At 34.2% G+C, this 20,912-nt stretch overlaps 1 protein-coding gene across 2 annotated transcripts in view; it reads right to left on the bottom strand.

Annotated features, from left to right (window-relative positions):
- Positions 1 to 20,912, bottom strand: part of LOC114337173 (RNA polymerase II-associated protein 1) — a 114,236-nt gene that overhangs the window by 39,365 nt on the left and 53,959 nt on the right. For both annotated transcript variants that reach the window (XM_028287572.2, XM_028287573.2), the window contains exon 9: positions 3,209 to 3,349. In XM_028287572.2, coding sequence (XP_028143373.1) covers positions 3,209 to 3,349 — 141 coding nt within the window. The remainder of the gene's footprint in view (positions 1 to 3,208; positions 3,350 to 20,912) is intronic.

Raw genomic sequence — 20,912 nt, 5'->3', positions numbered from 1 at the left:
ATTTTTTATTAATTTCCGTGCTGGTCTCATTTCATCGTCTTGTTGATGTGTTCTGTAGAGTTCCGTGTAAAATTCTTCTATTCGTTTCAGTATGCTTTCTCTAGTTGTGATTTCATTTTCGTCTTTTCCCATTAATGATATTATCTGACGTCGTCCTAGTGTCGGTCTGAGGCATTTCAAACTCTTATTTTTTTTCAATAGTTGTTGTTATTAATTTTTCTTCTTCTTTTCTTTTATGTTTTCTGATACCTCCTTAATACAACCTACAAAATATTTTCGAGTATCTTATATAGTCGCCTAAGTGCACATTCAGAGGAGCTTCTTGGAGAATATCAAAGTGGTTTTAGGCCTGGTCGATCAACAACAGACCAGATCTTTGTGCTAAGGCAAATACTGGAAAAAACCAATGAATTCAATATCGACACATACCATCTTTTCTTAGATTTTAAATCGGCCTATGATAGTGTTCTAAGAAATAAATTGTATAAACCCATGGATGAATTCCACATCCCTGATAAGATTGGTTAAGGCTACAAAGCGTAAAGTTGCAAAGTCGAAATACAGGGCGAACAATCAAAGGCGTTTGAAACACATGTTGGGCTGCGACAGGGAGATGCGCTGGCGTGTCTCCTCTTAAACATAATATGTAGCTTCAATAGAGGAAATATTTTTATTTTGGCATATGCAGATGACGTGGACCTAGTTGCCCGCAGAACACGCAAGCTAGAAGAAATGTTTACCACCTTCTCAAATGCCTCAAAAAATATGGGCTTGCAAGTAAACGAGGAGAAAACTAAGATGATGGCATCAACACCCAACAATAGAGCCAGAAACAGAGGTCACCAATTCACGGTTGATAACTCTACCTTTGAAGTAGTGGACAAATTCACATACTTAGGCTCCCTGATCACCAAGGAAAACGTCATGACGGAAGAAATCAAGCGAAGGATAATCCTAGCAAACAAATGCTATTTTGGACTGATTAGACATATGAGAAGCAGAAACTTAAGCCAAAAAAACAAAAATAACCATATACAAAACCCTTATACAACCAGTGTTGACATATGGATCAGAGGCAAATATTCGGTGGCATCTGTGAAAATGGTGTTTGGAGGAGGAGGTACAACTACGAGGTATACCACAGATATAAACAAAAATTTGGTGGTAAAGACGTAGTATCTCTTATAAGAATAGGAATACTAAGATGGGCAGGACATCTAGCAAGATCACAGCAGAACAACCCTCCTAGAAGAATCCTTATGTTACAACCTGTGGGAAGTAGAAATAGGGGTAGGCCAAAACTCAGATGGAAGGATGGTGTGGATGAGGATGGGAGAAAAATAGGCGCAGCAAACTGGCAACGGTTGGCAATGGATAGGACTGACTGGCGTAATAGACTTGGGAAGGTCGAGGTTCTTTCATAGGGCTGTAGCACCATTGATGATAATGAATTCTACAAAAAGCTTTATAATCTTTAAACCTTCTATACCTCGTTTGTAAATTACCAAGACAGAAAAACTGTTTATTTCGATGAGATACACCTAAAAAAATGATTCCGAAGCAATTCGGTAAAATTGCTCTTTTGTATGTTATTTGTTAGTAACAATTGTCGGCCTACTTGGACAAATAGAAAAAAATACATTTCAACTTATAAAAATATATAAAACTAAGTATGGATTCCGAATTTTATAGTACTAACTGGGTTTGAGGTGGTTTCAACCCTAGAAGGTTGATTAGTTCAGCTTTTTTCTAAAAAATATAATACGACGCATGTTTTTATATTAAAACTAAATATAGATTCCGAATTTTCTATTCTTGATCGGTTTCGGGTGGTTTCAATCCTATACAGGTGGATTTAGTCAGTTTTTTCAAAAAATATAGTGAGACACATGGCTTTATGCTAAAACTACGTATACATCCCGAATTTTATATTATCGACTAAGTTCGGGGTGGTTTTAACTCTTGATTCGTTCAGTTTTTTTTTTCAAAAAATATAGTGCGTCACATGTTCTATACTAAAACTAAATATAGATTCAGAGTTTTCTATTGTTGACTGGGTTCGAGGTGGTTTCAGCCCTATAGGAGTTGATTTGTTCAGCTTTTCCGAAAAATATAGTGTGACACATTTTTTATGGTAAAACTAAATATTGATTCAGAATTTTCACAATTATGTAGTTGTAATATAGTATATGTACTTGATTTCAAACTATCATCATTCTCTTTGCCTTATCCCTATGCGGGGTCGGCTTCCCTAATTGCATTTCTCCACACAATTCTATCTTGGGTCATATCAATGTCAATCCCCTTTACCAACATATCCTGCCTTATCGTCTCCCCCCAGGTCTTCTTTGGTCTTCCTCTCCTACTTCTTCCAGGAATCTGCACTTCAGCTATTATTCGTATTGGGTGATTAACGTCTACACGTTGAACATGACCAAACCATCTTAACCTATGCTCTCTCAATTTGGCATCAATTGGTGCCATACCTAGACTTCCCCTAATATACTCATTTCTAATTTTATCCTTCTTTGTCACTCCACTCATCCATCTAAGCATTCTCATTTCCGCCACATGCATTCGTTGTTCCTCTTTCTTCTTCACTGCCAAACATTCAGTTCCGTACATCATAGCCGGTCTTATGGCTGTTTTATAGAATTTTACCTTCAGCTTCATTGGAATTTTTCTGTCACACACCACTCGCTTCTTTCCACTTCATCCATCCAAACCTAATTCTACTGAATGCATCTCCATATATTTCTCCATTACTCTGTAATGCCGATCCCAGCTACTTAAAACTATTGCTTTTTACAATCAGTTCACCATCCAAAGATACCATTTTATTTGTAGTAACTTCATCTTTAAATGAACATTCGAAATACTCTGTTTTTGTCCTACCAAGTTTTAAACCTTTTTCCTCCAGAGCTTGCCACCACTGTTCCAGTTTTTGTTCTAAGTACTTGATTTCAAACTATCTTTTCTTGAATATCCGCTGGAGACTTTCGAGTGTAGGTATGGTTTGCATTATCTAATTAGAGAAGGTGTTCATTATGCAAAGATTTTATTTAGCGGTTTCCCATTGCCAGTATAGTAACAAATGATATACTATAGTGATATTGGGTACTCAAATGACTAGTTTAATGTACCAATTTTTTGTTAAAGAAATAAGATATAGTTATTAAGTCATACTTTTATTCTACTACATACCTACCTAAAATAGTCCATAGCTAATCCATAGTGCACTAGAACACTCCAAAAATGGATACATTCTGTTTGTAACCTTATGCCAGTGATGTCTGAAGAAAACAAATCATTGGAAAGATACATAAGTATAGAGTCTAGTACTTTGTGCCTAAAAAGATAATAAAAGTTATTAATTTTTCTTTTTTAACGAAATACACAATATTCAAGAATATATCAAATAATACAACATAAAAAGTAAAACAGAATATTGTTTTAATTTCGAAATATAGTCAGCTTTACATGTTTCACTAAAATATCAGCTTCCTCAAATTGGTTCTTGTGGCATTTTTACGTCATTTAACATTTTTTCTGCGAATTAACCTCACTTTCAGTTGAAAAGAAGTTTATATTGATTTGTCGTTTTTAATTTTGGAAATGTTTACCAAATCTCAGAAATGGAAATCGAAACGTCAAAATAAATGCAATTTCAAATGAAATTTTGGTTAATTTTTATTAAAGGGAGTAAATCATCGGCTTCCGCCGCATAATGATCTGTATCTGTAGACTAGTGAGTCAAATCCTACAGCATTTAGACATCATTTGACCCATTGTGCATCCTCCCAGGAAGCTGTCATCCTTAGCTCATTGTCCATTCTTCCATTTCCAGGAAGGTGGACAAGTCACCAGGGGACATCTCCAACACGTTTCGCTCAACGCGTACTCTCGTATTGACGATAACTTCGGACATTCATATAGGACATGCTCTCGTTCTTCTCGTTCATTAGGCTATGGATTATGTTCAAAATAACAGAGCTAAAAGGAACTACAACGTTAACGGGATTTTATTGTCTCATATGGTCAATTGATCTCTAAATTTGAAAAAACCTGCTGCCATTTCAATGGGTGCGTTTTTGAGAAAGGGATGAATTAGTCCCTAGGCACAGGGTGAATTAGAGTGAGTTCTATGCACTTTTGGTACAAACACGTCTACAGGAAAATTGTTCCAAGTTAATTTACTATCGAAATATCACCTTTTGAATTCATGAATATTTTTTTTACAAAAATATATTCAAAAGAATAGCAAGAAAAAAACACGAGAGAAAGCAATTTTGTTTTTTGCTCCATAACTTTTTTCCACAGGGATATAAGTATAGGTATTGCTTCAGCGAAAAATAACTTCAATCCTTCCTATTTACAATGAAGTTTGGTAAAAGTCTCTAGGATTTATAGTTTCCGAAATAGGGTTTTTCAAAGTTCGCCGTTCACAGTATTTTTGAGCAATTTTTCCCATTATTTCGAAACGTTGTTCTGTAACTTTTTTCTACGCATTTTTAGGTATATGCAATGATATATTTAGTAAAAAAAGAAGTCAATTACCTTTAAAATGGTCTATTGTATAAGATTATACGGCTCTTTTTAAGCAAGTTATGCTTTTTAAGGTTTTATACTTTTAATGATTTTTGATATTTTTAATGAATATTTTATAAATTTCTCATTATGACTTTTTTTCTTGTACATTTAGGTATACAGGGTGATTGATTAGTGGGGTAAAGCTCAATATATCCGCTATAGTAATAGATAGCAATAAAAGTTAATAACAAAAATTGTAGCCAACTTTGAGCTCCACATTACAAAATTAGTTAGATGCTACAGGGTGCTCGATAACACAGTGGCAGACCAAACTTATGTTTTTTTAAATGGAACACCCTATATTTTATTTTATATTCGAATTCCTGCTAACTTCTCCATCACAAAAATATAAAAGTTTGTTACACAAGGTATTTACAAAGTTATAACCAATTTTATAGGAAAATCGTAACAAGGTCAACTCCCTGTATTAATAAAAATAAAAACAATAGCAATGGTTTTTTAATGCCATATTTTTTGTTTATTGTCAAAATTTTCAAAAATTATTGACATTGCTAATTCTTTTTATATCAAATACAGGGTGAGTCAAAACGCAAGAACATTATTTTCTCAGTAATTTTAAATGGAACACCCTGTATTTTATATCACTATTGAAAAGTACCATTGCCGTACTTTATTTTTATATAACATTCCCTATATTCAAATTTATCAGTTTTCGAGATATTTTCATTTTTCGGAGAAAATTCTTTTAGGTGTATAAATTTTTCAAAATTTTAAGTAAGCCATGACTGAATTGGCAATTGACGATTACTGATTATCATTCCGGTAATCAATGTAACAATGTAGCAAATAAAGAAAGAAAAATAATTTATTAGTAATACATTTTACAAAAAAAAAACACAACCACAACCTGCAACATTTTTGAAACAATTAAAGTATGTCCAATATCAAACATTCATTATTCATATCCGATATTGAACAGTATATTTTTATCACCCCGTATATCACATGAGCCAATTTGTTATGGTATAATACATGTACGGGTTTCTAATTTAGTTCACCAATTGTAAATTGTAAACAATAATTCGGGAAATTGCATATTTAATTTGATGATGGAATATATTTCTTTGTTCTCAATATTTTGTAAACATACTCAGCGCGTGGCCTGACACCAATATTGGTGCCACCGCTGAGAAAGAATATACATTTATAATCATTCTCTAGAATCAGCTCCACCAAGCAACACGTGCCTGTAAACTTACTCCTTCGAGTCACTTAAGGGCTCCCGGGCACAGGTTGTGTTAGACTGTGGTGAAGATTATACATGGTCCTTATCGAGAAAAAGGAGACATCGAGGTAGAAACGAGACTCGATACACCTACGACTACAGCCCACACCAAACAAACCCAGTAGCAGATAGACGACGCTAGGCCCGGGAGAACAGAAACAGGAGAGCCGGAGAGCATCCAGTGCAGAAGCTACAAACGGGAGAGCATCCAGAGCGGAAGCTGCAAACAGGAGAGCCGGAGAGCATCCAGAGCAGAAGCTACAAACGGAAGAGCCGGAGAGCATCCAGAGCGGAAGCTGCAAACAGGAGAGCCGGAGAGCATCCAGAGCAGAAGCTACAAACGGGAGAGCCGGAGAGCATCCAGAGTGGAAGCTGCAAACAGGAGAGCCGGAGAGCATCCAGAGCAGAAGCGACAAATAGGAGAGCCGGAGAGCATCCAGAGCGGAAGCCACAACCAGAGGAGCGACTCAACGCTCAAGAAAGAAAAAAAAAAAAACCGTAAGTTTTTGAATGAGTTAATATTTTTCCAACTTTTACGTATCGTAGACCGAAATATTTTTCATTAAACCCCGAACTATTTAACTTATACCATTGATTATAAATATTCCATGTAGTTATTAATCAATGCTTATACAAAGATATATTTTTTTAGTACACTCTATACAATATTTTTCATTTAACCCCAAACTATTTAACTTATACAAAGATATATTTTTTAGTACACTCTATACAATATTTTTCATTTAACCCTAAACTATTTAACTTATACATAGATTTTTTTCCCTATATAATAATAATAAACGGTATTTATCCCAAAAAATAGTTATTACACATTTACCTTAATTAAACATTTGATTAAGAAAAAACGTATACTTTGATAATTTTACAAATTGAAAATCTCCTTTTTACAATATAAAGATATATAGACATTTTTAACACTAACCTACTAACAAGTAAATATATCGCAATAACATATTACCTACATAAAACACTTAAAATATATAAAATACATAAATTACATAAATACTCCCTCAGCTGGTTCCTAACAAATAAATATATCACAATAACATATTACATTAAATACTCCCTCAGTTGGTTCTTAAACCTGGTTTGACTAACTCCCAGCAGATCTGTAGTTTTATTAATTTCATTACCCAGTCTATGAAATCTAGGTATAGGACTATTATATCCGTAGTTAGTATAATGAAAACTAATTGAGAATAATGGTTTATCTCTAATATTTATAGTGTTTAATTTAAAGTTGATTAGCTCCAACAAATCCGGGCAAGTTATATTACTCTCCAAGATTTTATGAAGAAATAAAAGATCATTAATAATTAAAGTTTTTTCAATAGACAACTTTAAATGATTATTTATTCTCTGATAAGAAGAAAATTGAGGCATATGTAATCTCCACCGACAAGTTCTCAAAAACCTATTCTGGACTGCTTCCAAAGATAAAATATGTCATCGATAATGAGGTGACCACACTGGTGAAACATAGAATAGGATGCTGCGTACTAAAGATAAATACAAAGTCCTGAATGTAGAAACAGAAAATTCTCTAGAGTTTCTAGTTATAAATCCCAAAGTTTTCAAAGCTCTACTAGTAATAGATCTTAAGTGTGAGACAAATGTCAAAGAACTGTCAAAAATTACTCCTAGATCCTTGATTTCACTAATTTTCTCTAAAGGAACAGAATTAATATTATAAACAAAATTTACAGGATTTGTTGATCTCGAGAAAGTTATTGTAAAACATTTGCGTGGATTTAAAGACATGGCATTATTGGTAGCCCAATTAATAAAGTAATTTAAATCATCTTGTAACCTGAAACAGTCAGATAATTCAGAAATTTCCATAAATAATTTCAGGTCATCAGCAAATAATAAAAACTTACAATATTTAAAACATGAAGCTACATCGTTAATGAAAATATTAAATAGTAAGGGTCCCAAATGTGATCCCTGTGGGACGCCAGAACTTGCGTTTATAGGAATCGAAGTAAAATTTTTTATTTCCACATACTGAATCCTGCATTGTGGGTAACTTTCCAACCAATTCACTAAATAGTGTGGAAATCCGATTTTAACGAGTTTTTGTAAGAGTAAATCGTGGTTCACTGTATCAAATGCCTTCGAAAAGTCAGTGTAAATCGAATCAACTTGGCACCTCTTTTCAAAGGCAGAAGTGATACAATGTTGATAAAGCAGTAAGTTTGTGTTGGTAGACTTACCACTCGTAAAACCATGCTGTTGTTCGATCAGAATATTTTACAATACCATGACAAGGGTTTATATAACAACAGTTCAAATAATTTAGGTATTGCAGAAAGTAATACTACGGGACGATAATTAGCAATATCATTTTTCAGACCATTTTTGAATACAGGGGTAATAAAACTATCCCGCCATTTAACAGGAAATTGTTGTAATTTTAACGAAGAATTAAATAAATATTTTAGTGGTTTGGAAAGACTACATTTACAATTTATCAAAAAATACGCAGGGATACCATCCGGACCACTAACCAGTTTACCTTTTAAAGAGCTAATTCCTTCATAAACTTCGCTTAGGGAAAATTGTATAAAAGGAATGTCAGGCTGCTTAAAAATATCCTATTGCATATTTGACACATCTATATTATCATTTTTATAAACACTAGAGAAATGAGTAGCAAATAAATTACTAATGTCTGTACCACTTTCAGCAATTGTACCATTATAATGCATTTTATTGGGGATACCGTGATCTTGTTTCAATGAGTTAATGTGATTCCAGAAGTATTTTGTATTTTCACTAACCTTCAGATCAATACTAGAAATATAATTATCATAACATGTTCTTGTCAAAGTTTTACACTGAGCTCGAAGATTAGAAAAGTTTGAATAATCACCAGCTGAGTTAGTATTTTTAAACTTAGCAAGAGCTGCCTTCTTACAAGATATCAACTTTTTAAGTTCAGATGAGAACCAACGAGGATATACAGATGGTTTGTATCTTCTAATAGGTACAAACAAATCTAATGCTATTTTTAGAATCTGATAAAAAATTTCAATGCTAATATTAATATCATCATTAGCTGAGAAATACTCCCAATTAATTGGAGCAAAATAATCATTTAAAGATATATAATCAGCTTTCTTAAAATCATAATACAGAATATCGCAAGACAAATGATTAATATCACTAACAATTAATTCACATGAAAGTGCAACATGGTGGTAATTGTTTGACAATAAAGTGTCCACCGCTGTGTCAACAGTAATTGATTCCAGAACATCACCATTACAAAAACATAAGTCAAGTAATACTCCATGCTGATTTGCAACTACATTGGCCTGCCTTAAATTCAAATATGAAAAACTTTCACAAACTGTTAATGCAGGATATTCTGCAAGGCAAGAGACAGAAAGACCATCCTCAGTAGAATAATTCCAAGTTGCTTGTGGAAGATTATAGTCTCCAAAAAGATATAAGCTACTATTAGAGTTGTTTTCAACAATAAACTCTACTGCAGAGCAATGATCCACATAAATAATAATAATCCATCCTGATTTGATGATGGTGGAATGTAAACAGCTCCAATAATAACAGTTTCATTATGGCTTGACAAAGAAACAAACAGATGTTCAACATTAATAAAGTGAGTGGTAAGATGCGTTGATTTAATCTTACTATTAACTAAAATTAAAACTCCACCACCTCTATTCTTTGAACTAGTATTTAAGTTTCTATCAGCTCTGAAAACACTATAATTGTTAAAACAAAGCTCATGATCAGTAAAATTATCTGTCAACCATGACTCGACCAAAATAATAACATCATATACACAATGTGCAATAGCGTTACGTAGCTCAACTAGCTTTGTACGGATCCCACCAACATTCTGGTAATAAAGTAATAAAGGAGAACGTTTCAGTTTTTTGGAGCTTTTTTCACAATTGTTGGCATACCACGAATATATTTAATAGAAATATCAAGTTCACCATTATCTTTTCTTGCCTGAAGTTCAGACCGAACCATTTTTAGCTGGTCTTGCTGAAATTTAGTGTTATCGTAACTAATTTTAACTCCATCGGTAAGTATATTTTTAGATTTCATTGCATCTTTTATTACATAAGAATTATTTGTAACAACTTTAATAGGCCTGGATCTACCATGATTTATTTTGCCAACTCGTATTACTTTAAGCACAACATTAGAATTTATACCTAGTTCATGAAGGATAGGTTCCAAACTGGCTTTATCTCTATCAATCCTTTCTTGCAAATTGGTACTAGAAGACTCTTTAACATTATACACCATTAAGTTGTTTGACCTAGTAATACGGTCCTGTAATATAATAATAATAGTAATACAATAAAAACATTTTCTACTGGATAAAAGTAGGTTAATTTAAACATGGAAACTGTATACGGCAAGCAGGCAGAGATCGGAGCAGAGATATGTAAACAGGTATCGAATCTTAAAAAGGATTCTTCTTCTCGCAAGAATCAACAATATATTAAAGAGCGTCAGGATAGGTTGGATGATAATTGGACAAGATTTTTGAATAACCACGAAAAATTACTAGAGGGGGGAGTAACGAAAGACAAATACTTTGAAACAAAATACTACGATCAGGTCCTTAAGACATACATTGAGGGAAAAACCCTATTGGAAGAATATGGAAGAAACCTGAAAAGAGGAAAAGCACCAAAAGTAAAGGAGATACAGATAAGAAAACAAAGAATCGAGGAATTATTACAAGAATATGAACAAGACTTGCAGGAGGATGAAGAACTGCAGGCAGAGTTAAAAGAACACATGGAAAAAATAAATACACTTGTCATCGAAGCAACAGTAAATGAGGAGTTAGACGTGTTAGATAATGGAGAAAGAGAGAGAATAAATCAGCTAAGTAGGAAAGTCAGGGAAACTTTAAAGAAAATACGGCCAGGGATGCAATGGCCAGACAGCACACAGAGGAGAGATGGTGTGACATTACCGCAGGTGAAAATTCCTGTGTATGAAGGAAGATACAGTCGGAAAAATGAAAGAATACTCATGAACGAACATATAAAACCCGCTGTATTTTCCTGTCACCGTGACAAAAAGAAAATTGCCCAGCGTAAGTACATGTAATAATAATTATTACATGTACTTGCGCTGGCCAATTTTTTGTATGACACGGTGACAGGAAAATACAGCGTGTTTTATATGTTCGTTCATGGGTATTCTTTCATTTTTCCTACTGTATGAAACGTGGAGAACTTTCCACGATCTGTTTACTAAAGTAATACATGAAAACGATCAATTATCGAACGCAGAAAAAATGCAGTACCTAAAAACTCAAGTAAGAGGGGAAGCCAACAGAATGATACAACACTTACATATATCAGAGGCCAACTACGAAGTGGCATGGAACATGATAAAAGAAAGATATGAAAACCCGAGGATGATATTGTTTAAATTAATAGACAGGATGCTACTAGCGCAGGAAGTAAAGGAATCTTCTGCTAGAGCACTAAAATCACTACATGACACCTTCCATGTGTGTCTGGAAGCCATAGGAGGATTAGGAACAGACACGGAAGCGTGGAGCCCATTGACAGCTCGAATAAGCATAACAAAATGGGATAATGAAACAAGGAGACTATACGAGAACCACATCGGAGACAGTAGAGAGATACCGACGTACAAATCAACACAAACATTCATACAGCGAATATTCCAGACATTGGAGCTGCTGGAATCAGAAAAGCGACAAGAGAAACAAGGAGGATCGGGTAGGAAAACTAGAATAAGTTGCGTGATATGTAACGGAGATCACGGAGTAACATACTGTAGAGAATTTCAGGAACTCAGTATAAGAAACCGAAACAGAATAATAAGAGAAAAAGGATGGTGTGTGATTTGCCTAGCTCATAAGAAAGAAAACCAATGTTTTACGCAGATGAGGTGCAAACATTGTGGCGGAGAGCACCACACCACGTTGCATTATGAAAGAGGAAACACGGGCAATAGAAAAAGCTCAAATGAAACAAAAGGAGAACAAACACAAGAAAGAAATGGAAGAGAATCGAACAATAGAAGAAACGGGTACCAATCGGACAGGTACAGAGGAGGAAATAATTATTCCAACAACGCCAGAGAACAAAATAACGGAAGACGAGAAAACACGCAAGAGAACAATGGGCAAAGAAACAACAACACACAACAAAGAGGACAGAACTCAGTTAACTGTGCAAGCCATAAGGAAGGTGAAGCATTACTAGCCACAGCAGTGGTACGCATAAGAGATGCGAAAGGAGATTCTCACATAATGAGAGCATTGATCGACCAAGGGTCACAATGCGCATTTATAACAGAACAAGCAGCGATGGCGCTAGGAACAAAAAGGCAGCCAATACAGGCGACCATATCCGGAATAGGCTCGTCAGGGGAAAAGATAGCCAACTGGAGTATGGAACTTTTGATCGGAACTCATTACCAAAGTGACTTCGAGATGGAAATAGAGGCACTGGTATTACCAAAAATAACAAGGGATTTACCGGAACAGGACATAATCCTACAGGACTATAACGAGAAAAATGCACTCCTGGCAGACCCAAGATACTACAGGGTAGGGAAAATAGACTTACTACTAGGGGTCAAAGAATATAGCCACATATTGATGGAGGGTATGAACCGATTAAGTAACGGCCTACTCAGCCAAAACACGAGACTAGGATGGATAGTGTCAGGAACGACACAAAGAATAGAATTCAATACTCAGAAAACAAGTCATAAAACTATGACAATTGTAAAGGCAGGAAATTTCAGCTCCTTATCAGGGGCAACTATATACGTTAAGGATCAAGAAACACTTGTCCGAACAAAAAACGTAGAAACCTCCAAAAACCGAAGAAACAGTAGGTATAGAGGGAGAAGAAAAAATGTACCAAACGGACTTCTTCTTCTCTTCTTTTGCCCTTTAATTCGTCCAATTTTGAACATAGGCTTCCCCCAGTTTCCTCCATTCGCTTCTGTTTAGTGCTTTCTGTTTCCAGTGCGTTCCTCATATCTTTTTAATGTCGTCTCCCCATCTCATCTGGGGTCGTCCTCTTGCTCTCTTTCCTGTCCATGGTCTCCATTGTGGTATCGTGCTATTCCACCTATTGTCGGTTTGTCTAGGGTTATGACCTGCGAAGCTCCATTTTAGCCTGGCTATATGTTGGCCTGCGTCTTTGACTTTTGTTCTATTTCTGACCCAGTTGTTTTGCTTTTTGTCTGTCAATTTTACTCCTAACATTGCTCTCTCCATGGCTCTTTGTGTCTTCATTATTTTATCCATGTTTGCAGGTCCATGTTTGGCATGCGTATGTGAGAATTGGGAGTATGCACTGGTCAAACACTCTTGTTTTTAAGTATTGTTGTATTTTTTTATTCTTTAGGACCCATTTTAATTTTCCAAATCCTGCCCAGGCCAATCTGACCCTTCTTTTTACCTCCGCTGTTTGGTTTTCCTTATTTATTTTTATCATCTGTCCCAAATATATATAATCATTAACCGCTTCTATTGTGGTGTCGTTTAGTATTACGTTTCTATTGTCTTGTGTGTTTGTCATTGTTTTTGTTTTGGCAAAATTCATTTTTAGACCTATTTGTTCGGATTCATTTGCTAGTTCGGTTAGCATAGTTTGTAGTTCTTCAAAACTTGATGCTATGACTACTACATCGTCCAAATATCTTAGGTGGTTTAGTTTCTTTCCATTTATGTTTATTCCCATGTTTGTCCATTCCATTGTTTTGAAAACATCTTCCAGTGCTAATGTAAATAGTTTAGGAGAAATAACATCTCCCTGTCGCACTCCTCTGTTAATTGGTATGGGTTTTGTGGTTTCTTCCAATTGCACTGTCATTGTTGCTTTCTTATATATATTATGTATTAGCATGCTGTATCTGGAATCTATTCTACAGTTGTTTATAGCTTTTTCTATTGCCCACATTTCCACGCTGTCAAATGCTTTTTCGTAGTCAACGAACGCTAAGTGCAGATCTATATGGTATTCGTTAGCTTTTTCTATTAGTGTCCTAATTGCTAGAAGATGGTCAGTGGTGCTATATCCCTTTCGGAATCCTGCCTGCTCTACTGGTTGATACGAGTCCAATTTGTGTGCTAGCCTGTTGTTGATAATCCTCATGAATAGTTTATACGTTTGCGACAGCAGTGAGATGGGTCTGTAATTTTTTATGTCCTTTCTGTCGCCTTTGTTAAATAGCAGGATTGTAAGACTTTCGTTCCATTCGTCGGGTATTTCTCCTTTATGTAGACACTGATTAAACAGATTTCTTAATGTTTGTAAGATTTCTTCTTTCCCTTCTTTCAACATTTCAGCAAGGATTCCATCTGGTCCTGGTGCTTTGTTGTTCTTTAATTGTAATAGTGCTGCTTCTATTTTATAATTTTCTATTTTTGGTAATGTTTCTGAGTTTACATTCGTGATTGTTTTCTTGATAGATTCCTGAGTGTTGAAGTTTGCGTCTTTCTTTGAGGTGTATAGTTCTTTATAAAACCTTTCTACTTCTGATATCTTATCTTTTCTCCTCTCTTCCCGTCCTGTTTCATCCTTTATTGAAATGAGTAGTGGTTTCCCTAAATTTGGTCGTAAGCATTTTAGGCCCTTATTTCTCTCAATTACTTTCTCGATTTCATTTTCAGTGTGTTTTCTTAGATCCTCTCTGGTTTTTCTCCTAATAAGTTTGTTCAGTTCTACGTATTCTACTGTGTTTCTTTTGTTTTCACTTATTAGTTTTCGTCTACTTTCCATTAATTTAACTGTCCCGCTACTTAATCTATTTTCTTTTGTTGTTAGTTTTTTGGCAGTTTTCATTCCCGCTTCCAAGAGTTTTTCTTTCATTTCTTCATTAATCTTATTAATTTCTGACTCTTCCTTTGGTACTTGTTGTTTATAGTTTTCCCTTAAAGTCTGTCTATATTCTTCTGCGTTTTGTCTTATTCTGCTATGGTCAATAGCCGTTGGTTTTCTTCTAGATTTCTGCGTCTCTAGTTTGCTTATTTCTATTTTGGCTCGTAGTATGCGGTGGTCGCTGCCAGTTGAGAATTTATTCAGTGCAGTTACGTCTTCGAAGATTTGTTTATTTTGGTAGAGGAAGTAGTCTATTTCATTTTTTGTCACCCCATTTGGGGAGACCTATGTCCATTTTCGGTTTGGCTTCTTATTAAAGTATGTATTTATTGCATGAAGGTTTTGTTGTTCCAAATATTCTAGTAGTCTTTCACCCCTAATATTCCTTGATCCAAGTCCGTAGTTTCCTATTTTGTTTTCTGAATCTTCCATTTTCTTTCCGATTTTTGCGTTAAAATCTCCCATAACGATTGTTGTTTTTATATTTTTGTCTTCCATTGCTGTGGTGATGTCACCATAAAAGTTATCAATTTCTTCCTCATCATGTGTTGTTGTTGGAGCATATACTTGTATTAGTTTCATTCTTGTCTTCCTGTTAATTTCTAGTATGATATATCCTACTCTATCTGATATGCTCTTATACTCGATTACGTTTTGTTTAATTTTCTCTTTGATCAAAAATCCTATTCTTCCATATGTTTCGTCCTCCTTTCCTTTGTAATAGAGGCGATTTCCTGATTCTAGTTCTATACACATTTCTCCTCTTCTTTTGACCTCTGACAATCCTACAATGTCCCATTTGATTTTAGTTAATTCCTCTTCGAGTTCGTACAGCTTTTCATCTTGAGCCATGGATCTGATATTATATGTCGCTATGTGTATTTTGTTGCATTCCTTCTTTTTCCGTTTTCTCTGATTCGTTCTTGTCGAGCTTTTGCCTCCCCCAGAATCCATGAGGCAGATCGGTTTCCCGATGTGGGACTCCGGATTTCTCCTACCCACCTGGGTCCATTTCCGCTTTGTTGTAAGTTCGACATTGTTAGTTTGGGGAAAATAGCCATAAAACCAAACGGACACAAGTACCTAAATACACATACAAAACAATACGAGTCACAGGAGCCGCAGATGTACCGTGACAAAACGTACAGAAATTCAAAACAATACGAACCACACGGGTCGAAGATGTACCGTGATAAAAATTACAGAAAGACAAAAGAAGAAAGTCGTCGTGATACAAGGACGTACCTAGATCAAAATTAAAGGAAAACAAGCGAAAACAAGAAGAAAAATTACAAGAATACAAATAAATACGAAAGAGAAAATTATACGAGGAGGTATCAATATAGAAACTATACAAATATGAAGAAACATGAAACATATGAAAGAAGGACTTATCATAATAAGAAGAGGAAACAGAGAAAAAGAGGAGCACAGCAAGCTCAACAAAGAAGAAATACTAACAGTAGAAAAAACAAACAATGGACTCAGGTGACTTACAACCACCGTGAGCGACAAAAGAATTCGGTGCCTGATGCAAATTTTCGGGAATGTATGCAAACTAGATAGGGATTGGCCTTAAGGGTGGAAAACTAAGTCGTGTCGGATGATGCTAAGAGGTATGCTTAGGGTGGTAGTTCGGATCCTACTCGGTTTGAGGACCTGCATGTTTAACACGAAAATATATTGTTTACATGATGGAAATAAGCAAACGGAACTTGGAATTATGGAATTAGGATAATTTTTTTTTGAAATCAGCTATAACGCTGCGAATGTAGGGATTTTTTCCTCGCCCCAAGGAATCTAATACCTACAGTTATTAGATTATTTTACACTTTTCTACAAACATTCTACAACTCTTGTATATAGACTACAGAGTTATTAAATTAATACTTCAATTATGGTCAGAACAAAAGAATAATACAAAAGGGAGACCAATATAATTAATTCATAAACACATACACACAACGCTATAATAATAGAAACAATAAATTAAATAATAATACAACCCTCTAATAATCAAATCTAAAATCTTCCTCTAAAATCAAATATTCTTATTTCTCGTGTTTATAAAACACGACCTCTCATTATTAACCTACATATATGAGGTAATACAAACCAAGTAGGTTGCCAAACATAAACAAATCTAGATTTGCAAGAACAGCAAACACTAGCCGAGTTGCTTGGATGACATAAACTACAGTTAAATATATCTACGTAAAAATAGTCCGAGAGCTCGTAGTACAATTCTATAACATTAATAATAAAACTTCTAATACTAATAATACAATTCGATAATAATAATAAAATAATACAATTATAATACAACACTTTACACTTTGAAACATATATCCCACTCAATACCTAAACTAAACTTTGATTTATTACCTAAGGTGTTGCAGTTGGAAAAGTATTATTTGTTCAAAGACTAGTGTCTTTACATCACACATTATATTAACCTATCTTTGTAAACTAATGTATCATGATTATTGTAAACTTTGAGCACTGACTACATTCGTTATTACTTATTTCGTTGGGCAGTAATTTCGCCCCCGCAGTATGTCCAATATCAAACATTCATTATTCATATCCGATATTGAACAATATATTTTTATCACCCCGTATATCACATGAGCCAATTTGTTATGGTATAATTCATGTACGGGTTTCTAATTTAGTTCACGAATTGTAAATTGTAAACAATAATTCGGGCAATTGCATATTTAATTTGATGATCGAATATATTTCTTTGTTCTCAATATTTTGTAAACATACTCAGCGCGTGGCCTGACACCAATATTGGTGCCACCGCTGAGAAAGAATATACATTTAGAATCATTCTCAAGAATCACTTCAACCAGGCAAGATGTGCTTTTAACTGCAATCACTATGTAGTATCATTAGAGTCTTCAACTAAACGTGTATAAGTAACAAGTCAATACTCAAAGTTCTCCCGGGGTAATTACCCTAGTGTCGGTGTTATAAATAAATTCTTTTATCGCTATTGGTGTTTCCCTTATCTGAAGAACAGCCTCCACTGAGCCCTAGGATTATACAACCACTTTTGTATGTAAATGTAACAAATAAAGAAAGGAAAATAATTTATTAGTAATCAATTTAAAAAAAAACACACAAACACAAAATACAGCAGTTTGTGAAGACAATTAAACACTACCTTTGTATGTAAATGTAACAATGTAACAAATAAAGAACAAAAAATGATTTATCAGTAATACATTTTGCAAAAAAACATGTTTGGAAAAATTTAAAGCTACTTTTAATAAAATATTTTTAATACTTAATTACATAAGGTGTTCAAAATTACCTCCTAACACATTTATGCACGCCTAAAACGATCATTGGATGAGCTCCTTACACTACGAAGCATTTGTAAATTAATACATCGAAATACACTTTGTATTCTATTTTTCATCTCATCCCTTGTTGTTGGTGGTATTTTATAATCTTCATTATTAACGTAACCCCAAAAAAATCAGTCCAGTTTATTAAATTCTGGTGATCTGGGTGGCCACGCTACTGGTCAATTGAAAAATGAAAATATCTCGAAAATTAATAAATTTAGACATAGGGAATGTTATCTAAAAATTAAAGTACGGTAATGGTACTTTTCAATAGTGATATAAAATACAGGGTGTTCCTTTTAAAATTACTGAGAAAATAATGTACTTGCGTTTTGACTCACCCTGTATTTTATATAAAGAAAATTAGCAATATCAATCATTTTTGAAAATTTTGACAATACACAAAAAAATATGGCATCAATAAACCGTTGCTGTTGTGCGTATTCTTATTTATGCAGGTAGTCGAACTTGTTACGATTTTCATATAAAATTGGTTATAACTTTGTAAATACCCTGTATAACATAACAAACCTTTATATTTTTGTGATAGAGAAGTTAACAGGATTTCGAATATAAAATAAAATATAGGGTGTTCCATTTAAAAAAACATAAGTTTGGTCTGCCACTGTGTTATCAAACACCCTGTAACATGCTAACTAATTTTGTAATATGAAGCTCAAAGTTGGCTACAATTTTTGTTATTAACTTTTATTGCTATCTATTACTATAGCGCATCTATTGAGCTTTACCCCACTAATCAATCACCCTGTATACATTGTGCAATAAAAAAAGTTGATTTTCTTTACTTTAAAATGGTGTATTGCAAAAAATTCTAGGACTATTTTTAAACAAGATATCCGTAGGATATCCAAGAGTATCCTTAATTTGAGAAAAAATTTAATTTTTTTTAATATTTTTTTTAATTGGAAGAATATAATTACATACTTTAACATAATTTTTAATTCCAAATCACTTTTTTTAATAAGACTTTTCGATATTGTGAAATATAAAGGTACTTTACCCTTGAGCGAAATTCATATTTTCTGACATACCTCGTACACTATTGATAAAATTTTATGTCTGATGATTGCATCTGAGGTTTTAGACTATGCAGAGCATTTTATAAAGAATAATTTTTTTTATAAACTTAATAATAAAGTTTTCCATATGGTTCCAACTTAATGGGACCTATTGCATGTGTATATGTCACAATTTGAAAAAGCATATCTTGTTTAAAAATAATAGTCCTAGAATTTTTTACAAAATTGTGCAAAAAAAGGTTGCTTTCTTTTTTATTGTACAATGTATGTACCTAAATATACAATAAAAAGAGTTATAATGAGAAATTTAAAAATAATCGTTTAATATATCAAAAATCATTAAAAGTATATTTGAACAACTGTATCTTGCTTAAAAATAGAGTCATCCAGCCTTCTACAATAGACCATTTTAAAGGTACATAATTGACTTTTATTGAGAAAAGTAATGTTTGAGAAGTAATAAGGAAATGGGCAAAAATAGCTGTGAGTGGCGAAATTTGAAAAATCATATTTTGGATACTAGAAATCATAGAGACTTCTACCAAACGTCATTTTAAAGAGGAAGGATGGAGTTTTTCTTCTGTGAAGCAATGCCTATACCCTATACCTATATCCCCGTGGAAAAAAGTTATGGGGCAAAAAACAAAATTGCTATCTTTCGGGTTTTTTTTCTTTCTTTTCTTTTGAATATATTTTTGTAAAAAAAATATTTTTGACTTTAAATGTGATGTTTCGGTAGCAAATTTAACCTGGAACAATTTTCCTGTAGACGTGTTTGTACCAAAAGTGCATAGAACTCACCCTAATTCGCCCTGTGCCTAGGGACTAATTCACCCCTTTCCCAAAAAACGCACCCCTTTAAATGGTAGCACCCCGCGGGTTTTTCATATTTAGAGGTCCATTGACTATATGAAACAATAAAACCCCGTTAACGTCGTAGTTCCTTTCTAAAATACATAATCAATAGCCTGCATACTTCATGCATACAGGTAGTAAAAAACACAACTGTCAAGCGTAGGTTTTTCCTGGTCATTCCCAACGTACTTTTTTGCTCTTCGATGCTGACTTTTCAGGGCTCCTTAGTGTTAGCCTGGCAAGTCTACATTTGACAGTTGGCAATTTCTAATGCCAAATAATGTAGCCAATAATAACAAAAAAAACTATTAAATCCTCATTCTTTAAATTAAGCACTTCTTGCAAAGAATATCTAATTCCAAAGAGTTTCCAAAGAAATTTCCCCTGTTTTCCCTCCTCGTAGATCCGCCACTGATTCCTTCCTATCATTCGGCTTGGTTTTCCAATTTCGTACTCTTAATACTCGCAAGTCGTCTTCCATTTGATCTCTAAATCGTGCTCTATGCCTGCCTCTTCTCCTCACTCCAACAGGTCTTTGGTTATAAAGGTGTTTCGATGGCTCCATCACATTCATTCCCTCCTAATTTGCTTAGCCACCGCATCCGGTTTATTTTGATACATCTACCAATACTAAGCACACTATAATGGCGGTAAAGCTCAAAATTATAGCGTTTACGCCATATCCGTTTTCCGGCAGGCCTTTATAATTATGTCTGAGAATGTTACGTTCAAAACAGCATAACCGTTCTTCATCACTTTTTGTTATCGTCCACGTTTCTGATGGGCTTGATTAGAGTTCTGTCTATCAATATTTTTGTTCTTTTTGTGACTATGTTTGATATCAAAAGTTTCTTTAAGAGGATGGGTACGTATTTTCGGCTGCAATGCTATTCAAATGGGGATTAATTTTTTTCGAATCCTGAGAAAA

Source organism: Diabrotica virgifera, chromosome 2, assembly GCF_917563875.1.
Source record: "Diabrotica virgifera virgifera chromosome 2, PGI_DIABVI_V3a".
In the NCBI taxonomy this organism is placed as follows: Eukaryota; Metazoa; Arthropoda; class Insecta; order Coleoptera; family Chrysomelidae; genus Diabrotica; species Diabrotica virgifera.
This window is presented reverse-complemented; position numbering and strand designations above follow the sequence as displayed.